The following is a 19914-nucleotide window of genomic DNA, read 5'->3' as shown; positions in this document are numbered from 1 at the left end:
ATTCATGATAGTATTCATATTCAACATTTTTTATATCAACATTTTTTATAGATTATCAAAGATTGATATTTGTGCAGCCTGCTGTCAAACCCTAGGATCACTTTCCTGTCCCAGTTAGCTTAGCACCGTTGGTATACGTACTGTCAAACTATATCAAAGAGGTATTGGCTGATAATTGTCTGAGAGATAATCTACTTACAGATATAAAAAGAGAAGTAAAGCCAAATAATACCATATAGCTATATATAAATAAGGACATACATAGCTTCAGCTAATATTTTGTTGTAATTGAGCCAACGGCGGCTGAGATATTGGAGTTAGATAAATGTTGGATTAGTATGGGACACACAGGTGGCTGACTCGCTTGCCGGTCACGTTGCCTAATGTTACTGCCTAACATCCTGAAAATCGCGCATCATCCGGATTTCCTGCAATAGCAATATTCGAGTCATCATCTCTCATTGGCGGGCGCACGTAAGAGTCGTCATCAAACACGTTGTCATGTGGGTACGGAATGGCGGCGAAGAGGCAGTGCTGGAGGCCCGAGTTGCACCATTACTAGCCTCGCATCCTAGTTAGGAAAGTTGAGTGCCAAGTATTGAGGCTGTGATTGCAAATCGTCACGAAAGAGAAGGAAAGAAAGGTAGAGGCAATACGTGTATGTCAGTCTCTACCAGGGTACTTCATGACTCGATGACATCCAAAAATGAAACTCGAGATGAGCATGAGGGCCAGAGTTTGCAGAACGGGTTTCGAAGCGGAGAACAGAGGTATTTGGGGGCTGTTTGGAGGCCGGCTGCATCAAAGTCGAGGGTTGCCATTGGACTGCCTAAAATATACTGCGAAGAAGACACAACTCTCACCAGGGCAGGGACGCTTTCTGCTTATATTAGTGAATTACTGATTTGTTTCAAATATTCTCGATCTGAAGAAGTAGCGTAAATTATATGACGTGAGATACAGGAAGCTTGTTCAGTAACCGAATAATGGGAGGGGGAAAGTTATTATGGGCCGGTTAACCGTGATTTGATTAGTTAATTCTACCGTAGTTAATCAATACAAGAACCGACAATTCCTGGACTCCATGTTCGCACTTCAACTGCCCCGATTTCTGCCGAAGGCTTTTACTGTTCAGTAATCAATATCTGCAAATGCAAGGCAATTCTAAAAGGCACTGCTGGGAGTGCCGCCGGCTAAAATTAGTGTGTGACTTCACTCGCCCTGCATGTAATCGATGCGCACGATCGGGAACTGAGTGCCCTGGGTATGGGGAAACGTCACCCTTGAAAGTGAAACTATTCACACCGTCAAAAACCAAGTCTCGACAACGTAAACACACAGGAACTGAGCATCGAAGAGATGACCTGGAACGGGGTCAGTCTGGCAACCACTACCAGGAGATGCCATTGTCCACGTTTTGCATGAAAACCAATGCACATGCAATACGTGAAGCTACTGAGTACTGTGCGCAATCATACTGCTCGAAACTAAGTCGGGCTTGCCGCTGATTTATGGACAGATAATGGATGTATTTACCCTCTATTAAAGTTGATCAAGCGGTCAAACTACAACAAGAACATTTATCCCATATCGCTTGGATACTTTCAAAAAACGGTCAACTTCCCAAGCCATATCGGGCTGGGTTTTGTATGCATGGCTCTGACCCACAGAATGTGTCGTTCCCCAAATCACCTAGAGTTCAAGGCTCTGCAAGTCACTCTTTTCGAATACCGGGGTCTAGCGATTCGCTCCCTAAAAGACGAAATCAAAGAGGACAGTGAATACAAACAAACTCTTCTTCTGACTGGAATTTTGTGTCTTCTCCATGTTGATGTAAGTTTGTATAGAGATACGAAACAACAACATGGCGCTTATTTCCTCTCCCATTTTTGAATACTCCAGATTCAACAGGGCTTTCTGTCCACCTTTAGATTACACCTTGAGGGAGCTCGAAGAATCATTATGGGGTGCAATGGCGTGCGCTCGATAATTAGCTTGCCTGGTATGATTCCCGTTATTCTTGATTATATTTTGTAAGTACGGATCCACTCGGGATGATCATGAAGCTGACTTTAACAAAGCTTGGTAACTATGGGCGACACGTCCTCTCCTACATCGGGACTGCTCGTGGGAACCTTACCAATTGAGGATATCGAGTTTATAATTTTGGAATACGGTGAAAGTGGCTTTGCATTCCGAATGTGCCCCCCACCACTATTGGTAGAGGTCCTTAAAATTAATCAGTTGAGGAATAAAGCATCTCGAGAGTTGGCAGAATGGAAGGACCTCCGCTGTGAGACTCTCGAACTTCTGTGCAGACTGAACCGATTTTCTGCCAAGGAGTGGGTCATGGCCAATGATGCTTTGGATGAAGGCTTCGAGCACGTGGTGAACATGTTTCAGGCCACGGTCTCCCTTTACTGCATATCCTCTCTTCAGGATTGCAGAATCTTGCCAGAGTCTTTTTCATTGAGCAGCATCTGCCTCACACTGCGTGATCTCGTTTACGAGCTTGTTCGCAAAGTACTCGCGTGCTTCGGCGTTGCTGGGTCTGGATGTCTGGTCTGGCCCCTCATGGTGCTGGGAGTGCAAGCAGTGGGTGAGGGGTGTCGAGAAATTCGTAGGTTTGTATGTGAATCTCTCACAAATCAAGGACTAAACAGTGGTACATATGCGCCTCTGGCGTTACGGGAGGTCCTTGAAGCATTTTGGGCATCTGGTAAGACCGGTTGGGGGTCTTGTTTCGACAAGCCAGCCATATTTACGGCGTTAATTACGGTGAATTGTGGCGGTATACCATGTGCGTGATTGCAACACCATGCTATACATTTCCTTTCGTCCCAGCACCTGTAGAGTTTCATCGAAAGGCGCAGTTCCTTTTTAAATATTATTACCATTTATTTATGTATCTCTTTATCATTATTATTACACCGTGTGTTATGGGTTCTATAGGCCTTGTACGAACCATTAGGTGGAGCTCGATAGGACCTCGCTTCTGCCGCTGTACACCGTCTTCTCGCCCCGTTTGTTGACATCTGACCCTTACTCGACTTCCTGTTCTTTAGCGATAATTTTCTTGTTTGTACGGCACGTTTAGATATGACAATCAATCTCTGTTCGTCCTATAACATATATATTACGTTCTGAATAAAAAGAGGCGTATTTCCGTGCTAATTACTTGACGACTTAGCTGGCCGACAGAGTTGTCTTTCAACTAGAAGATAAACAAAAGCTTCACTATGTACAGCTTGAAGGGAATACGAAAATACTTTAAGCTATACGGAAAGCTAGATAGAAAATTTGTTTCCTGTAGCATTTCTTTCGGTAGACTCAATGTAGTGAGACAAAGTAGTGATTGATATGTTTTCTTATTTGGCATTGCAATCTTTGTATCTGGTTTGTTGTATTAACTTCCTGGTAAGAACACAGTTTGTATTATTAAGGAGGCGGAGGAGGATTCTGTATTCATAAAACGAAAATAAATAGAGTCTGACCACGAGTGGGGCCACAAAATCTAGTTAAGCTCCACATCCGAATGACGGATTGACTCGGCGGAAATCGCGTTGAAACCTTCCGGTACCGTAATGCCTAATCTTGGGGGCCATTCCCACAGGATTTAGTTGGAATGTTTGAGACCTACTTATTCTAAGGCTTTGTAGGGCGAGCAAGACGGGATTTCCGAGGGTACTTTCACAAATGTTCGCTATTGCAATCGTGGCCACGTTTTCTTAAGTCCTCCATTGTTCCTCTCTTGGCTATTTTCAGAGTTAGTCATAACTCCGAAAGGTTCCTCATAGCTCCAGCCTGACATCTCAACACAAGCTCAGATCCCAGAATGAGTGACTCGCGAGTGCATCCATCTAGAACCATTCTCCTAGTAGTTACCACTGGAGGCTTTACACATGCCAGTAAGCAGCATACAAGACGAAGCTTGGCAGTTAACCTTTTCAACAGCTAAAGGAGATTCGCACAGCCCCTGTCTTGGAAATTGGCCGGGCGCTCGCGGAGCGTGGTCACGGCATTCAATTTGCAACCCTTGAGGGGCAAGAGAGCTGGGTTCAATCTGCAGAGTATGATTTTGTGAAAAAGGTTCACCACTTAGGCCCCGGTCCAACCCACGAACAACTTGATGGCCATTATCGGCGCATGCAGGCATGGGATATCTCCAAAGGCATCGGGCAAGCTATGGAATCCAAGTATCTCTTTGACTCATTCTGGCCTCAAACCTATCATGGTCTCAAAAAAATAATGAATGACCCAGGGACTCGACCTGACATGATCGTTGCCGATTTCTTTGTCGAAGCCGCTAACGATATTCGTGTCGAATATAAGTTACCCATCGCTGTTGTGTGTCCCAATATGCCCTCCTTCCAGTTACCATGCCCGTATATCCCGGGCCGGCCAGGCTTCCAGCTTCCAGGGACCATGACTTCTGAGGATACCCCGATGTGGCTGCGTATCATGAATGAGATATTCTTCTTACCGGACCTTCCAGCTATCATCCGCGCAGAAAAGCGGGGCAAGAAAATGCGAAACGACGCTGGCGTCTTCTATCCGCCCCACAAGCCCAGTAAACCAGATTATCTCATCTTTGTTAACTCATTTTTCGGTCTAGAAATTCCTCGAGATCTACCGCCAACCGCTGCCCCTGTGGGCCCTCTCCTCAGTCCTTCTTATCCACAATTAGACGACGAGTGTGGTGCCTTCTTAGCCAAGCACAAATCAGTTCTTTATATCGCTCTTGGCACACATATTATTCTCCCTCATAGGGATGCCATGACTATAGTGAAGGGCGTGAATTGTCTGAAGGAGGAAGGATTGATCGATGGTGTCATTTGGGCTATGGGTCAGACGTGCCGAGCAGATCTTGACCGCAGGTAAGATTTGCCCCTATTTGAGTAAACATATTCATCTAATAAGAGGAACATCAGCACCTCGTTCTCGTTAGGCGCGGATGGTCCAAATGAAATAACCTTGGGAGCCTTACTTGATAACAAGCATCCAGATTGGATATTCCCCTTTTTTGCACCTCAGCGGGCTATCCTCGACAGTGACTCTACTAAGCTCTACTTCACACATGGTGGAGGATCCAGTGCCAATGAGGGTCTTTACCATGGAAAGCCAATGCTATCAATGGGTATATTTTCCGACCAAATCGCCAATACCGCTCGTCTCGTCGCAGGTGGCGTTGCTGAGGCTTTGAGTAAGCTCGGTTTTACAAGTGATGAGCTTTATACGAAAGCGAAAAAGATTCTCAAATCAGAAGACGGAATGTATCGACGAAATGTGGTGCGTCTACAGCGCATTGCGCATGTCGCTGCTCGCCGGAAGTATCATGCCGCCGATCTCATTGAGGAGCTCATGTACGACAATGAGCTGCGGTTCGAAGATGGCAAGGAATTGCGACCAATGCACTTGCAGACGGCTGATATGCGCATGTCAGCCTTTAAAGTCAAGAATTGGGATCTTTACGCTGTCAGTGGGCTGGCCTTGTCTGTGGCTCTCGGATCGATGTGGCTTGCTGGACGCTTTGCATGGAGCTATCGCGGCGCCGTGATGGTTCAGGCCCGATTTATCGCACTCGCAAGCTGGTATACTCTGAAGAATACCTTCAGCAAGTGATTCATTAACTAGAGTATAGCGCTCCGGTTCCTGTTCGTTGTCAATATTTGGCTAGATAGCGCGCTTTCATGTTGCAAATGGAAGATATTTGACTGTACTTCAGGGTTTTAAAGTGCAAGAAAAGAAAGGAAAAGAAAATAAAAATAGAAAATTCATTCTCACAACCTTAATGGTACTTGTGCACACTTTTACTAGATAGCGGTCATTTCATGAGAAGCAACTGTCATCCGTTGAGTATTCCGTTGGCTCGGCGAGCGCCAACCACCTTTCCTGCGCCGTTCAATCAACAAGAGAGCCGAGGCCACCAAATCGAGTTCTGCAAATGCCAGTAAAGCATGGAACTGGGTATCATAGCTTTCGCCATATGCTAACTGTACCTTAGCCTCTTCGGGACCGGTCAATATCGAGCCGTCGGACGTCGAGCTGAGGACAGCCTCGATCTGGCCTGGTGAAAGAAAAGACTAGAGGTACGATTTGAGATCAGCGTGTAGAATGGCAGAGCATATGGCAACAGCAACACAGCCACCTTGCGTGCGAGCAGTGTTGCTCCCATTATCGCAGCTAGTTGAGAGAGGTTAGCAAAATACGATTCATTTTGACCGAGTCTGATAAAATAAGACAATACTAACGCAAATCTAATTCCTGGTATTCTACTTCGATGAAGAAAAAGATGGATGTCATCATGAGGCCTAATTACATACCTAAGATTACCTCAAACACATATGGGTTGGTTTCAAGACGAAGATTATCATCGGAGAGCGTACCGAGCATGGCTATTCCGGCAGCCGTGAAAACCGACGAGACAAACAAGACAAGCCCGGCAGTCTTTCGATACTTAGCAAGAAGAGCACCCCAAAGACCAGAAAATACCGGGGACACGATTGTGAATGGAAGCAAATCAATCGGTGGGTATAACCAAGTAGATATTAGATATCTTAGTAAATCCGTAATTTCTAGATCTTGAGGATCTTTCAACAGACAGAACAATGAATTGAAAAAAAAAATAGCTATATAATTATTACGGCAGCTGATTTTAAGTTTAAGAAGGAAATAACTATAACAGATAACTACATAGCTATTAAAGCAAAGGTAACTTGGGTGTCAAACCCTAGGATCGCTTCCCTGTCCCTGTTAGCTTAGCCCCGTTGGTATACATACCGTCGAACTATGTCGAGGAGGTATCGATTGATAATTATCTGAGAGATAACCTGGTCATAGACAAGAGAAGAGAAGTAAGACTGAATAGTACCTCGCAGCTATTTGTAACTAAATGCAGACAAGCGTTCTGTAGCCAAGCTTCTAAATATATAATTACTTAAAGATAGTTATATTAAACACGAAGAACAGAACTAGCTAAGTATATGAGAGAGTATTCTTATATATTCTATTCTCTATATATCTTATTATATACTATTGTATATACTATAATCTATATACTATATACAAATCCAAAGTCTATTCCATATACCCATGTGGTCATGTGACACGTGGCTGTTCTGGGCATCATAGTTGTAATCTGAGATTCTATTAGATAAGAGTCATTGATTGCCCGAGCGCTGTCTTTATCAGCATTTCCTGCCTGGCGAGTCCGCCTCGCTAGTAGTTAACTAGCAGGGGTCTGTAACAATTGGAGGGATTTTACGGTAGTATTTGTAGTCTATTTATGCATTCCAGTAAACCCCCCCCTAATCATTTCTCGGTTTGAAGTATTAGAGCGTGCCTCGCGCGCCCCATCAAGACCTAGTATTACGCATATTTTTATGAAAGCTAATGCCTTTATTAATTTATAAAACTGCTAAGTATATAACTAACAGTAGGGAAGCATGAGGAAGGCTTAATTGGCTGGTAGCAATCTAAGCGCCACAGAGGAAGGCGAGGCTGAAAGAAGAAATTGGGGCTCGGTAGTAGATAGCAGGATTCTGATATATGGATCTTTATCCTTACTCTGTACGGAGTACGGAGTAGTCTATAGGGACTTCCAGATTTTTGTCTCAATATATCTACCTATTCCATTCCAGTCCGTGTCCATGCAGCCAAGGAAGGCAGTGCTCCAGGCAGTAGCATTGGATTGATCTTATTACATCAGTAAGCATGAGCGGGGTGAGCATGGTTACCCCGACTATTGTGTACTCACCCTAGCTCACCCCGGTCGCGCGACGGTAAAGCAGCGCTCACCCTTGGCTCACGCGAGCGGCACCCACAGGGGTATTGGCCGCGTTTAAGCCACACGCCGGGAGGTTACTAGTTGGGTGGGTGACCACCAGCGAATCCCTTCTGTTGTATGTTTTTTATCTTTTGATTTACGATGGCCATTATCTTCGCCCCCATCTTGGAGTCCATGAGGAAGATGTGTTGAAGTGCTTACTCTGAAGCATCATGGGGTGTGTGTTCGACCTTGGTAGTGAGTGTTTCGATGATTTTTCATATAATACCAAAAGCGAATCATGCGAATACTATAGTCCAAGTGGAAGCCTCTGAGATATACACATAACAATAGTTTCAGTCCCGACGGAAACAACAAAGCTGGATGGCCAGTAATTTCTTACCCATTATCTCGTAAGGAATGTGTGATATGAACTGAAATAATTACAACTGGCACAAGGCTATGAATCATGCCGTCTGACATACTCCTTAGTAGATGTATGGTGTTAGAGCAGACCGTAGCTTAGAACCAGCGTAATGATTTAAAACCCGCTCCTGGTGCGCTTCGTGAATTCATCACATGTAGAGTTGCTAAATCATCCGGTAAAAGACGAGAATTCTGAGCTCAACAATTCAGATCGTGCATGCCTAGTAAGCTAAGGTGGATATGAGACTTTCAGGATCCTCGCAATAATGGAATGATCTAAACCATGACATTCCTGTACGTCAGACCCGCGAGAACTGTGTCCGAAGGATATGCTAAGATGTGGATTGATAATTGCTAATTCGTAGGGGAACTATATGCGTAATGACCATCCCATACTACCTTTGCCAGACAAAATATTATAACAGCAGACATCTGAATGAAAAACGAGATGAAGAAAATGAGTACCAGAGAGACTGAAATCTACAATTTTGACTGCGGACCATCCTTTTCCCATGGATACTTCACTCCCTGCTGCCCACCTACTGGTCTCCACATAATACTGACGGGATGAGACTGTAGGTCATGAACAAGCCGCCACCAATCCGCACTGCCTGATGTCCCATCTGGGGGCTCGAAACATATTTTTGCCTCAGAGACAACGGTGAATCCGTACTGCTCGTAGAGTCGGACAGCCATCTCGGACCCCTCCAAGTATGCTTCCATTTGGAACTCGTCCGCATGCCGCACAAATCGTTCAAGTATAAGGCCTGCAGCCCCTTGAGAGCGATATTCTGGCAGGGTCCAAAGTGCGCAGCCACCTGTGACTCGATGTTAGGGAGTGTCACTAATTTATTAACTTTCGTGTTGCCAAAGCACTTACAGAAATGTTTTTCCGTCATCAATCTGGCTCTCCACGCCCATAGCTGTCTGTACATCGCCTCTGCGAGTGCCCGTTTCTCGCTCCCATCGGGGAACCAGTCAGCGACCGGTATGGGTGCACCTGCTCTATAGGGATTGGCCCGATGGATCTTGTACATCCCACCGCCAATGATACGCTTAAGTTGGACATCAACACATTTGAGCCATACTGTGTTATCTGGATCTGATCGTGCTTGACTCAATAGATCTTTTCTGAGCTTCGAAAATGCTTTCTGTTCCGCCGAACTTCCTGTGCCTAAATCAGCGAACGTGAGCTCTCCTGTAGCCTGGAACGGGTCCAGCCAGGAAGCCCAGTAGCCGGCAATGAGCTCATCCCATTCCCCTTCAGATGTTAGAGAGACGCGCGAAACGATAAGGTTGGAAGCCCCCATGGATGTGAATTGGAGGGGGACAGGGTGAGACACCGTCGAGACACCAATTACGAACAGACAACAAGCACGGCTCTAGAAAACGCCAGCAATATCTTCAATAGCAAATCGGATCACCTTCAAGTGCTCATACTAAAGCATATGTGTTCCGTTCAGAGGGCTTTACAGTCATTTTATTTGTTAGATACATTATGTACTTATGTCATCAATTATCCAAGGCTCTGTTCACTTGAGAAGAATGTTGTTCGGGATCCGCACTTTATTCCTGCTCGCGGTCCGTGCCTCTGGACTTTGCAAGGCTGAGTAGGTCAATACAGAGTCAGACATCACGGACTTCGTCCGAGTTTGTTGGGAACTACTGATGCATGATAAGCATGTAGCACTTCGCTTGCGCAGTTAAGGAACAGGGGTCAAACAAGGCCCGGCTGCATTACCTAGCCACGGAATTGATCGACAACAACCGCATGATTGCCGCTTTCCCGCTCCCGCGCAACCAAGTACTAGTGCCTTAGTGTCATCCACATATCGGAACCTGATAGGGCAGTCTCCATCACACTGAAAACGAGCTGCATGTGTCATGAATCACATATGTGGGGCGTGCAGAGTAGACAAACATATATTTGTGTCGCGCAAGATTCTATTATGGGAAATGCGGATATAGCTTTGATCGTTCTCTCCCCCTCCAACCCACCGCCGATCGTCTTACTACCTCCACATAACCCCTGTCTGTGGCCGTCATGATTGGCTAATCTCATGTCCACGTCACACCTCTCTATGGAGTGAGGGGTTGGAGGGCGTGGTCCAGCTACCAGGCTTACTCTGAGTTCGGAATGCGGGTGCAGGATATGGTTCCAATGTGAAGAGGCGCTGTCGGGACTCCTCACTTACCCCGTCACTGCGATCCTTGCGTGGAGTCCGGCCAAACTTGATATTGCTGAAAAGGGGGCGGAGAACTGGTAGGCAAGCAACTATAAGCCCTAAGCTAGCCTCAATCATACTCCACCAAAGCATCGTCGTGACGGTCTCTATTGGAATGACTCAGCCAGGGGTATTCATGAGTGATTGCCCGAGGGATACTCACGGTCCAAGTCATATCCGGCGTCGAAGCCAATCATGTAGACAATGAGGTAAATTGCGAGCCGTACTATCGATGCCGCAACAGCTCTGAATGGTGAACGGATGTTAGTCTCATCCTCTGACCGTCTGCCAGAAAGGAGTTTATACTCACACAAAGCCCACGCAGAAGACTCCAATGAGCGCTACTTTCTGGCCCAGACGCATTTGGAGACCCCAGATCTACACCACGTACGAAGTATGTTAGACAACATCCGTATCAAGACAGTGGACAGTGTGCAGGACGAACAATTGGTAGGGGTAAGCAAAAGATCATAAGATCCATTATGAGGTCCGAAATGACAAGGGCCGACTCCGCTGTGAGTGGATTACCGCATTGATTGTTTACTTCCTCAAGCGGGGCCCAATGAAGGTAAATCTTCTCTCTGCATCCGAACAAAAAAAGCAAGAAAAATGCGAGGGTCCAAACAACAGTCAGGCCAACAAGACCGTGGAAGGCCCAACTGAGCTTTGAATTCTTGGTTACGAGGAAAATACGCCGATAGAATAAGATAATACTAAGCTTGATGAAGCCGTATGCTGGAATCATAAACAGCTGATAATAAAACTCAATCTATTGACAAGTCAGTAAGCGCGCCTAATGAACATTAATGAAGCACTGACCTTGGCCTCGGTCTCATATGCTTTCATATACCGCGACATGGCGCTTTGTGGGTCACTTCCCGCTGGAAATGGCGTGGGGTAGCCCATAACTTTCTTTGCAAATCCTAGCCGATGTAAGCAGAAGGACAAAGTGATCCAGTGTTGACATATGTCGCCCACCATAGATCAGGCACACTCCCATAGCAATTATCAGAACCTGTATGATGGTCAGTAATACTTCAGAGTGCCTAATTTTGGGTGAAAGGATAAGAATACCATTGCTGGCAATGTGAGCCAATCATCCATGCCGATAGGCGCCTTCTGTCGCACCCTCGAAAAGAAACGCAAACTAACGGCTAAACAGCAGATTAGAGGCAGGAGGAAACCAGCTGTAAGTACTTCCCCACTCGAAGCAAAGGCGAAGGGTTGGTTGGTCCAGTTGCTGCTAGCCGACATGTTCGTGATAATCGTGGGTATCCCGAAGAGCCTATGATAAGTTCGAAGTATAAACGCGTTGCGAAAACGGTTCTGTGACTAGTGGTGTGAAAGGCAGACAAATGTTTTGGGTTATATAACTGTCAGGCCGCCTCGTACCATTAAAGAGTGACTTACCTCTGACAGTGATATATACCAGAAGTACTGTTTGTAGACGCAAGGCTGTAATCGGCGCCGACGTGCGTCCTGTTGGTGGCTGAGTGCCGGCTGCAATTAGCCCTAGTCTTATGCGAGGCAATCATGCATGAAGCTATCCTACTACACAGCCTCACACTTTCCGACTTGCATCGAAGGCGACTCAGCTGCGGGGCCGGTGGTGGAGTGGGGGGAAGCGGAAGGGGAGGGCGGCACGTAGATGGCGGAGCGCGCGCATTCCAGACCAAATGACTGAAAATATTCCCCTCCTGACAGCCTTCTCTTCCAGAAGCACAGCCCGTATCTGTTTTTCATTATTCGACTGAAGATACTCATGATGGAACTGCAGGAAGAATGCAATCACCTACTTCCTATGAACGGAGGGGAGGCTCACCTGCCCGCGAGCCCCAAGAGGGGCCATCCCAGGACTAGAGTAAGGATACACACTCGTCTTGTGGCGTTCTTTGCCTTCATCTCTGGTTTGGTCAATCTCGTGCTTGTCTGGCATACTATATTCAGTCAGAGTTCATGTCTAACAACAGTTGGTATGGATCTACGCTGTTAAAGTAAACTAAACTTGCTAACCTGAGATAGGGAAGCTTCAATGGAATAGTCAGGATACCCTGTGGTGGAACACAGAGTATAGCAATTCTACAAATGAAATTAATACAAATGAACTGTGGGATAAACATATACCCTGGGAGCGTGGCATAATTGCCATCGAGAAAGGCGAGGCGAAGCGCATGGGGCTCCCAGATTCACAGCCATTTCCTTGGGATGCTAGCAAGAGCATCTACATTCTCAATTCCCATCATATTCTTCACTGTGTGGTATGTGTCTCAATAGCCTGTTCCCAGTGCCTATTGTATCAATTGCTAACAACTTCAGCGAAATGTATACATTTCCATACAGGAATACCGCCATGATCAGCCACAGAGCATCACATACGAACATATTCTGCACTGCCTTGATAGTATCAGGCTGGAGACGTTATGCACGGCAGATGACACACCAAGGTATGTCCCTCACAATACAGTGACTGGGTTTCGGCCTGGTGATGGACAGACTCGAATGTGTCGGGATTGGGAGAAGTTGGATGCTTTTGTAAACGAACATAGTCCATGCTATCGGGAGCTATCACACACCGATGAACACATATCAAATCTGGACAGATTCAAGTACTGCCCCAACGATTCTCCTTACCTTCCCATCATAAGGAGCTTCTTTGGATATGACGAGGAATGGGTCCCATGGCCGGAGAGTGATTGATCAAGCTCTATTAGGCTTTTGTTGACATGAACGGCAACTCGGGATCCAAAAGCGTGGAAGGTATACTTTCGCAGAGGCTGGAAGATAGGGTAGGAACGCGGTAAGGGACACCCAAAAGGGCGAAAAAATCACCAAGCAGAATCCCCTAGGCCATGAGCACTGTATCTAAAGTATGTTTGAGCTTCTAGGAAGAATAGAGTAATGGCTGGCAAGAGCGAGTTTGGAAAGGCTTGTTGTAGGTACTGGCACGTTAGGAAGTGATAATAAAGAAGTTGTGATGTTACCGGTCACCCTGGTGCAGGTATTCCGACACTGATCCCAACCCCCCTTTTCTTACACCTAATGGGAGTGTACAAAGTCTTAACAAGTTTTTGGTTATAGCATTGGAGCTCTAAGCACACAAAGGGTGTCTGATATGGATGGTACAATACGGTCTAGTATAACTACAAGTCAGGAAATCTAAGTGAAGGAGAGAGAAGTCTTATCCTTAGCACTGTAGCACATGTCAAAGTGATGGTTGTTTTTATTTACAGAGCAAGGTTTCATTCGCTTTATCCCAGGGCCTAGCGCCAAACCCCTCACCAATCACGTCTCTCGCCTTTCATCTGTTTGCTATTGGCAGCCCCTCAAGACAAATATCTGTCAGAAAACATCAGAGACAACAGTTCGCAGGCTCAGCCACATCAGCAAAACCGAATTGGCTACGAGGAGATTCATCGTTGAGTTGAGGGATAGGGCTCGCCATAATTCCGGAGGCAGACAGCCAGAAGGTCAGGAGTATCACGACGAGGCCAGGCATGATGTCTGGGTCACATTAGCCAGACTCGCATAAGATGGCCTTCCAGGGGTATACTTACTTGCGCAGAGATTTTGGTGAATTCCGCTCGGTGGAAGATGGATGCTTGTTCTTGTGTGGAGTGGAAGGAGAGAGCCTGGCAAAGATTTCTTTCGATCTGGGAATGCTATTGTGGGAGAGCTGCTTTGCACCTTTATTTATGTCTTTCGTACTCCATACGAATGTCTGATCGGCGTTATTCGGCCTGAAAATGAACCGACATCCATCCCAGGTATTTTAGTGCCAGTACCAGGAGGCCACAAATGCGGAAGGTCGACAGGGGTGTGCGGGATTTATTAGTGCCTTACTTTCTGTGTATTAATCCTGTCTAGAAGCAAGGATGCGATTCCTGCAAGAAGTGGACGCTTAGCGTCTTCGTGGTAGCTATGCTGACAGCGCCGCTCCCACCCCCCACCTCGCTAAACAGATCGACATTTAAACCGACATCTTGCCCTCACGAATTTCTCTGCTGTACAATCCCACCAACTGTCCATACTTCAACCTACCTCATCTAAGCAACTCATCGAAGTCAATTAACATGTCTTCCGACCCAGTTGATGTCCTCATCATTGGCGGCGGGCCCGCTGGCTTAACAGCTGCTCTCACTCTTGCGCGTCAACTGCACACAGCGGTCCTCTTCGATAACCAGTCATATCGCAACGGCAATTCCCCCTTTATGCACATGATCCCTACGTGGGACCACAGAGACCCTGCTCAATTTCGTGAGCAGGCTCGTCAGGAGATTCTGTCAAACTACTCCACCATTAGCTTGGAGAACACGAGTATCGAAAAGGCCGAGAAAGGAGATGACGGTCTTTTCAAGGTAACCGACGCAAGTGGGAATTCTTGGGTAGGAAGAAAATTGATCCTTGCCACTGGATCCCAGGACATTTTCCCACCCATACCCGGCTACGCCGATGCCTGGGGAAAGCGCATGTAAGCTCGCCATCATTCACCTTTCCCTCTCGTTGCTCCGAAGCTTCAACTAAGTCTTTCCTATAGCTTTCACTGCCTATTCTGCAAAGGATACGAGGACCGCAGCGCAAAACGGGCAGGCGTCCTCGCCATACAGTCCGCCGCAAATGTGCCGATGGCGATGCATCAGGCGGAAAATGCTGCTCAGCTGGCCGAACAGGTTACAATCTATACCAATGGACAGGAGACACTTGAGTCCCAGTTGGCTACCACATTGGCAAGCCAGAGCAGCAATACTGTGTTCAAGGTTGATAACCGTGAAATCACCGGTCTGGAACTCAACGGGGATGTTCTGAGTACTTCGGCCTCCGTTCAGGTCCAGCTTGCCGATGGTAGCCAGGTCGAAGAGGCGTTTCTCGTGCATAATCCCAACACCCAGGTCAAGAGCACATTCGCTACTCAATTGGGCCTGGAACTTGCACCTTGCTTCGTTCCTGGTACGGGGGATATAGCTGCAGCGGCGCCTTTCCACCAGACCAGTATCCGGGGCGTTTTTGCTGCGGGTGATTGTATTACTCCGTATAAGGTGGTTGCGGGTGCCATTTCTAGCGGATGCAATGCGGCTGTTGCGGCTTCGGCGCAATTGTTGGCAGAAAAGCATGGTCATCAGCCACTTTTCTGATTGCTTTCTTTTGGGCTGTTAGGAGTAGTGCTAGGGTAGACAATATTTCTACAATGAAGCCATGATTGGGAGAAGATCACCTGTGAAAACAGTCCACGAAATTATATAGAATAGTGGGCACAACATTGGTATCGTTCTCCAATGCGATGAAGGGGTGCGTTTCTTCCGTATTCCGCCTCCTGTACCATGTATGATTGCCATGCATTCGTTCTGCGTCGCAGGGTATTCTGTTCGGGGGTGCTCGATGCAGTTGAGAAGATAGGGGATGACAATAGTTGGTATACCTGTTTCAAAATATGAACATTACTAGCGTACTATGGCTCTTTGATTATCTGATCATGTTCTTCTTCGCTCACTTCATATGGTGGCCCATTTATAAAATTAGAGTTATGTATATCAAAACCAACACTTGGTATTATGAATACGCCTTCCAATATCCTTCTTTTCAAAATGCCAGAAGCGTCACATTCCTCATGAGAAATCTGGAGGACTCAGAAGATTCCATAGCAAGCATTGCTAGATATACCAGAAGCGTAACCGTGAGTCCAATTGGCAGCCATAATGTTCGCATCCCTCCATGCGACCCGAGAACTATGCCAATCCAATGTTTTGCCAACCTCGACTTTCCGGAGTGTTTCTGTGGCTGCCGTAAGATCGTCTGCTAAGAAAAATAACCTCGTACTGAGGATACTTTTCTGGCAGGTGTTGGTTATAACATCCGTTATCTGCTCGACATCCATTCCCACAAAAGGCGAGCAGAACATGTCGTCGACTGGGGGAACACTGGCTGATTCGGGAGTCAGGGAATCGAGGGCGTGTATAAAGCTGGTGTCTAAGAGTATCAGACCGGGGGGGAGACTCCGGTCACTCGCGTATGCTTCGCTAAGTATGTCAGAGAGCATCTAGGAGAGTAGTGTTAGAACGGAAGTGACTGTGTTTGAGACGGTCGAGTAAGTCTTACGTGTGGAGGGATGGATTCCTCCATGCAGATGATGCACACCAGTTGTTCGAGTGGATCAATCGGAGGTGGGATGATCGACATCCTCCTTTTCGTCTGGATAGTGAGGCTGCGGGTCGGCTCTACAGGGACTGGTATCACCTGGTTGGAAGTAGAGCCGTTTGGCTTCATCAGAATGGGCAGGTTACTGGTGGACATCTTGTTGTTGTTAGGTTCATAGTGCTGGTTGGGGACGAGATGATGGTTCTTTAAACCTGACCATTTGCAGACCAGGAACAAAGGGGTCGGAGTCTCCCAGTAATTAGTAGTAGCAAGTGGGAAAGTCGGATAAAGGAGACTTCAAGCCAAACAAGTCCAAATACTTTTTCAGAGGCTTCTACCGTCTTTTATTGGCGACTTGCCTTAGCAACAAGTAGAAAAGAGACGGAAATTAACGACATGCTGGACATTCTCGCAGAGTGCCCCGTTAGCTACTTTGAGTCTCCTTGTTTGGTTCTCACCATGACCTTAGGTTGTATAGAATCATGCCAGATGCACAAGGGATGACATGGTCTTTCGGATCACGATTGAGTTATAAACATAATGATGACCCAATGAGGCATGAAGAGACAAATCAACATATGTATGTTGGGAATTCTCTTCATGAATTATTATTATTTGCGTGAGATGTGTAGGCCTGGCACATAAAAAGTTCAAAGGATGATCTTGACAACGTTTCACAGATGAAGTCACACAAACACGCGTGGCAGAGGAGGTACATCGAAATGAGTCTGGTGCCATCGCTTCATTTTGCTGAAATGGATGCCCCGCAATCAAAAACCTTCAACTATTCATATTGCACATTATTGCGAAATTCCATGACAAGGCAAGGAGAATTCCTTCCCCAGTCGTGGCACCAGCATGAGGTTGTAGTAACAGATTCACGATTAATTAATTCCTGGAGCCGATTAGTGTTCCTAGAATTCATCCTAACTACTCCTTCAATTCTCATTCGATAAATATATCCAAAATGAGCTGTAGTAGAATTTAAGATTAAGTTCACTTCTCTCGTGGCGGATAGGCCCCCCGAATGTAACAAAATGAGAGTACCCAAACGTAGGATTTTCTCAGATATTCCCTACAAACTCTTCCATCTACACCAGGCAACGGATGTGGCAGAAATATACTTTAAAGAAAGAAATGCCTTCAATCTGTCTCAGTTCTGAGTTGGCACCTAATCAACTTGGGAGATATCGGTATCACTTGTTCTAGGCAGCATATGAAGGCTTGAAAGCACAGAGTGAACAATTATTGCAAGTCATTACCTCCCCTTCGGTTGCATCCAGCAGCCCGGTAACTTCATTCTCAGACATACATAAACCTCATTAACAATGCCATACAATGTCCTATAATTGGCGGGGCGAGAAGATGCATTCGCTAGAAGCTCATGAACTGCTTGTTGGATGCAGTTAACGTGAGTACCAGTGCATCCAGGCGATAGAGATGAATATTTCGGTGCCACCACAATGGGATTGCTGCCTTGGGGGCCCTGCAACTGGCCCCTGGCTCGTTACTATCTGCGCAATATTTAAACCGGGAGCGGAGCAGGTCCGGACCCACGAAGTCAGATCAGGACCCACGAAGTCAGATCAGAACCCACGTGCAATAACAACCACGGCATACTAGAATGCTTGATCGTTTGCCTGATATCGTGCTCCTGCAGATCTGGGAATGCCTTGGGCCCGCGGCCCACAGTGTCTTCTCCAACGACCAAGGCTGGTACATCACCCCCCTGCTGCGGGTCTGCTGGCGACTCTACACAATGTTCATGCCCCTTGTGCACCAAGCGTTCCATATCCACACAGGCTCTTTCCCAAGATTTGAGAACGTCCCATATCTTCCATTCCTTATCTCTGCCACACAAAATACCTGTCGGTATACTCACATTGCATGTGCTATCCAAGTTCTTAGCGTAGAGGATCTGTTCGTTGGCCGAGTTCCCAAGACTCCTCTTCCTCTCGACCACGTGCTCCTCGAGGCCCTCTTGCAATCTACCAAATCTGCTCCTGACCAGGTATGTTGGTGGCGCGAAGCACTGGAAGCCGGCCGTGAAGATGCATGGTTCGCCATTCTGCTGCTTCAACTGCCCAATTTGCGCAAGCTTGAGCTTAAATACCTGGACGCAAATTCGCCATACTTGCAGTCTATTCTATCGCGGTTGACTGACCCAAATGACCCTCTCACAGGTCTTACCCAACTATCAGAGCTCCATTTCAGCCCTCAGTTACCTGTTGATTGCTCATATTTATCTAACTTCATACCATTTACCCAGCTCCCTTCAATACGGAAGATTCGCCTCGTTAGAGCCATTGATAACTACCAACTCCCATCATTCAACGAAGAAGGCGATGCAACCGACTTTCTTGACACATCGTCTCTTTCCCCGATCCTTCCGCTGTATCCATCTTATTTTCACTCCAACATAACGCACCTTACCCTCCACGGTTGCTCCACCATTGCAACACTCCCCAGCCTCCTTACACGCCTCCCTAAGCTTCAGTCCCTCATCTACCGCCACTACGACAGCGGCCTACCGCAAGTTAATACGCAAGCCACCACCGATCATACAAACCAGAATACTGGGATAAATACCTCAATGCGCCAGGCATCGCCCGTTGCTCAAACACAGCATGTCGCTACTTCAACCCCGATCAATAATTTGAACCCAGCTGAGCTGTATTCTGGTCTGACTGAAGCGTCTTGCAACTCCCTTCAAGAACTCTGGGTGACTGTCGAGAGATCTTTCCGTATGAAGGAATACGAGAGACGTACGCAGGACCTTCCAGGAATCCCTATCGGGGACCTAGGGGTATTTCACTCGCTACGGCAGGTGCGGATTCGTGTGGATAACCTCCTAACAGTGGTGCGGAATGGTGGCAGTCCCCAGAACTGCATATTCCCCAATGTCTGGGTGGGTAATGATTTATGGGATGTCTTGCCTTTGAGTCTGGAAGGACTGTTTCTGGAGGATTGTGATCGGGGAATACTACCTGTGCTAGCAAGCCAGCTGAGACAGGTGTTGGAGAGTCAGACAGGAACGAAGGTGTATGTATTGTTCCCTTCGATGAAAACTGTCGTGTTGCAGCAGCCGATCGATGAGGAGGACCGCGTGCCTTTCGTGTGTCCACCAAATATACCCCACTACTCGCTGGAGGCATTTCAGCTGGAATATAATCATCGGAAGGCCGAGAATGATATTCAGCCGGATATATACGCTCTATTGATGGTGTTAAAGAAGAGATTTACTACGTTTGATTTGGAACTGAAGGTGCTTGATAAATGGGACAGAGACGAGACTTTCCCTATGTAGTAGGCAGTTTCGACTCTTCGCAACATTATCATTATTGTTTTAGGATAATTTAGTACGAATGA

At 46.7% G+C, this 19914-nt stretch overlaps 9 protein-coding genes across 9 annotated transcripts; 5 read left to right on the top strand and 4 right to left on the bottom strand.

Moving 5' to 3' along the window:
* Positions 1-1671: 1671 nt before the first annotated feature.
* On the top strand, positions 1672-2808 carry BO88DRAFT_423796 (uncharacterized protein; the record flags this gene model as incomplete). The annotated part of the gene is made up of 3 exons (XM_025708683.1): positions 1672-1833; positions 1912-2033; positions 2082-2808. The coding sequence occupies 3 exons, from the start codon at positions 1672-1674 to the stop codon at positions 2806-2808; spliced, it is 1011 nt and encodes a 336-aa protein (XP_025564785.1).
* Positions 2809-3835: 1027 nt separating this feature from the next.
* Positions 3836-5750, top strand: BO88DRAFT_361573 (glycosyltransferase; the record flags this gene model as incomplete). The annotated part of the gene is made up of 3 exons (XM_025703883.1): positions 3836-3908; positions 3974-4877; positions 4932-5750. The coding sequence occupies 3 exons, from the start codon at positions 3836-3838 to the stop codon at positions 5620-5622; spliced, it is 1668 nt and encodes a 555-aa protein (XP_025564784.1). The 3' UTR covers positions 5623-5750.
* A 151-nt stretch (positions 5751-5901) lies between these two features.
* On the bottom strand, positions 5902-7129 carry BO88DRAFT_423794 (uncharacterized protein; the record flags this gene model as incomplete). The annotated part of the gene is made up of 4 exons (XM_025708682.1): positions 5902-5963; positions 6017-6067; positions 6324-6689; positions 7060-7129. The coding sequence occupies 4 exons, from the start codon at positions 7127-7129 to the stop codon at positions 5902-5904; spliced, it is 549 nt and encodes a 182-aa protein (XP_025564783.1).
* A 1542-nt stretch (positions 7130-8671) lies between these two features.
* Positions 8672-9501, bottom strand: BO88DRAFT_413171 (uncharacterized protein; the record flags this gene model as incomplete). Its single annotated transcript, XM_025708109.1, has 2 exons — positions 8672-9009; positions 9072-9501. 2 exons carry the CDS (start codon positions 9499-9501, stop codon positions 8672-8674), a joined length of 768 nt encoding a protein of 255 aa, XP_025564782.1.
* A 936-nt stretch (positions 9502-10437) lies between these two features.
* On the bottom strand, positions 10438-11340 carry BO88DRAFT_320545 (uncharacterized protein; the record flags this gene model as incomplete). The annotated part of the gene is made up of 5 exons (XM_025702472.1): positions 10438-10523; positions 10580-10662; positions 10727-10794; positions 10862-11185; positions 11236-11340. Coding segments are annotated over 5 exons (666 nt in total), but the record flags the coding sequence as incomplete, so codon positions are not given.
* A 1148-nt stretch (positions 11341-12488) lies between these two features.
* On the top strand, positions 12489-13113 carry BO88DRAFT_335621 (uncharacterized protein; the record flags this gene model as incomplete). Its single annotated transcript, XM_025702862.1, has 2 exons — positions 12489-12674; positions 12733-13113. Coding segments are annotated over 2 exons (567 nt in total), but the record flags the coding sequence as incomplete, so codon positions are not given.
* Positions 13114-14486: 1373 nt separating this feature from the next.
* Positions 14487-15545, top strand: BO88DRAFT_336215 (NAD(P)/FAD-dependent oxidoreductase; the record flags this gene model as incomplete). The annotated part of the gene is made up of 2 exons (XM_025702891.1): positions 14487-14884; positions 14951-15545. The coding sequence occupies 2 exons, from the start codon at positions 14487-14489 to the stop codon at positions 15543-15545; spliced, it is 993 nt and encodes a 330-aa protein (XP_025564779.1).
* A 491-nt stretch (positions 15546-16036) lies between these two features.
* On the bottom strand, positions 16037-16701 carry BO88DRAFT_336330 (uncharacterized protein; the record flags this gene model as incomplete). Its single annotated transcript, XM_025702898.1, has 2 exons — positions 16037-16447; positions 16507-16701. The coding sequence occupies 2 exons, from the start codon at positions 16699-16701 to the stop codon at positions 16037-16039; spliced, it is 606 nt and encodes a 201-aa protein (XP_025564778.1).
* Positions 16702-18304: 1603 nt separating this feature from the next.
* On the top strand, positions 18305-19852 carry BO88DRAFT_336035 (uncharacterized protein; the record flags this gene model as incomplete). Its single annotated transcript, XM_025702882.1, has 1 exon — positions 18305-19852. The coding sequence occupies one exon, from the start codon at positions 18305-18307 to the stop codon at positions 19850-19852; it is 1548 nt and encodes a 515-aa protein (XP_025564777.1).
* Between the last annotated feature and the right edge of the window lie 62 nt (positions 19853-19914).

Source organism: Aspergillus vadensis, assembly GCF_003184925.1.
Source record: "Aspergillus vadensis CBS 113365 unplaced genomic scaffold BO88scaffold_6, whole genome shotgun sequence".
NCBI classification, from domain to species: domain Eukaryota; kingdom Fungi; phylum Ascomycota; class Eurotiomycetes; order Eurotiales; family Aspergillaceae; genus Aspergillus; species Aspergillus vadensis.
Note: the sequence above shows the minus strand (reverse complement) of the source record. Positions and strands in the feature narration are given on the sequence as shown.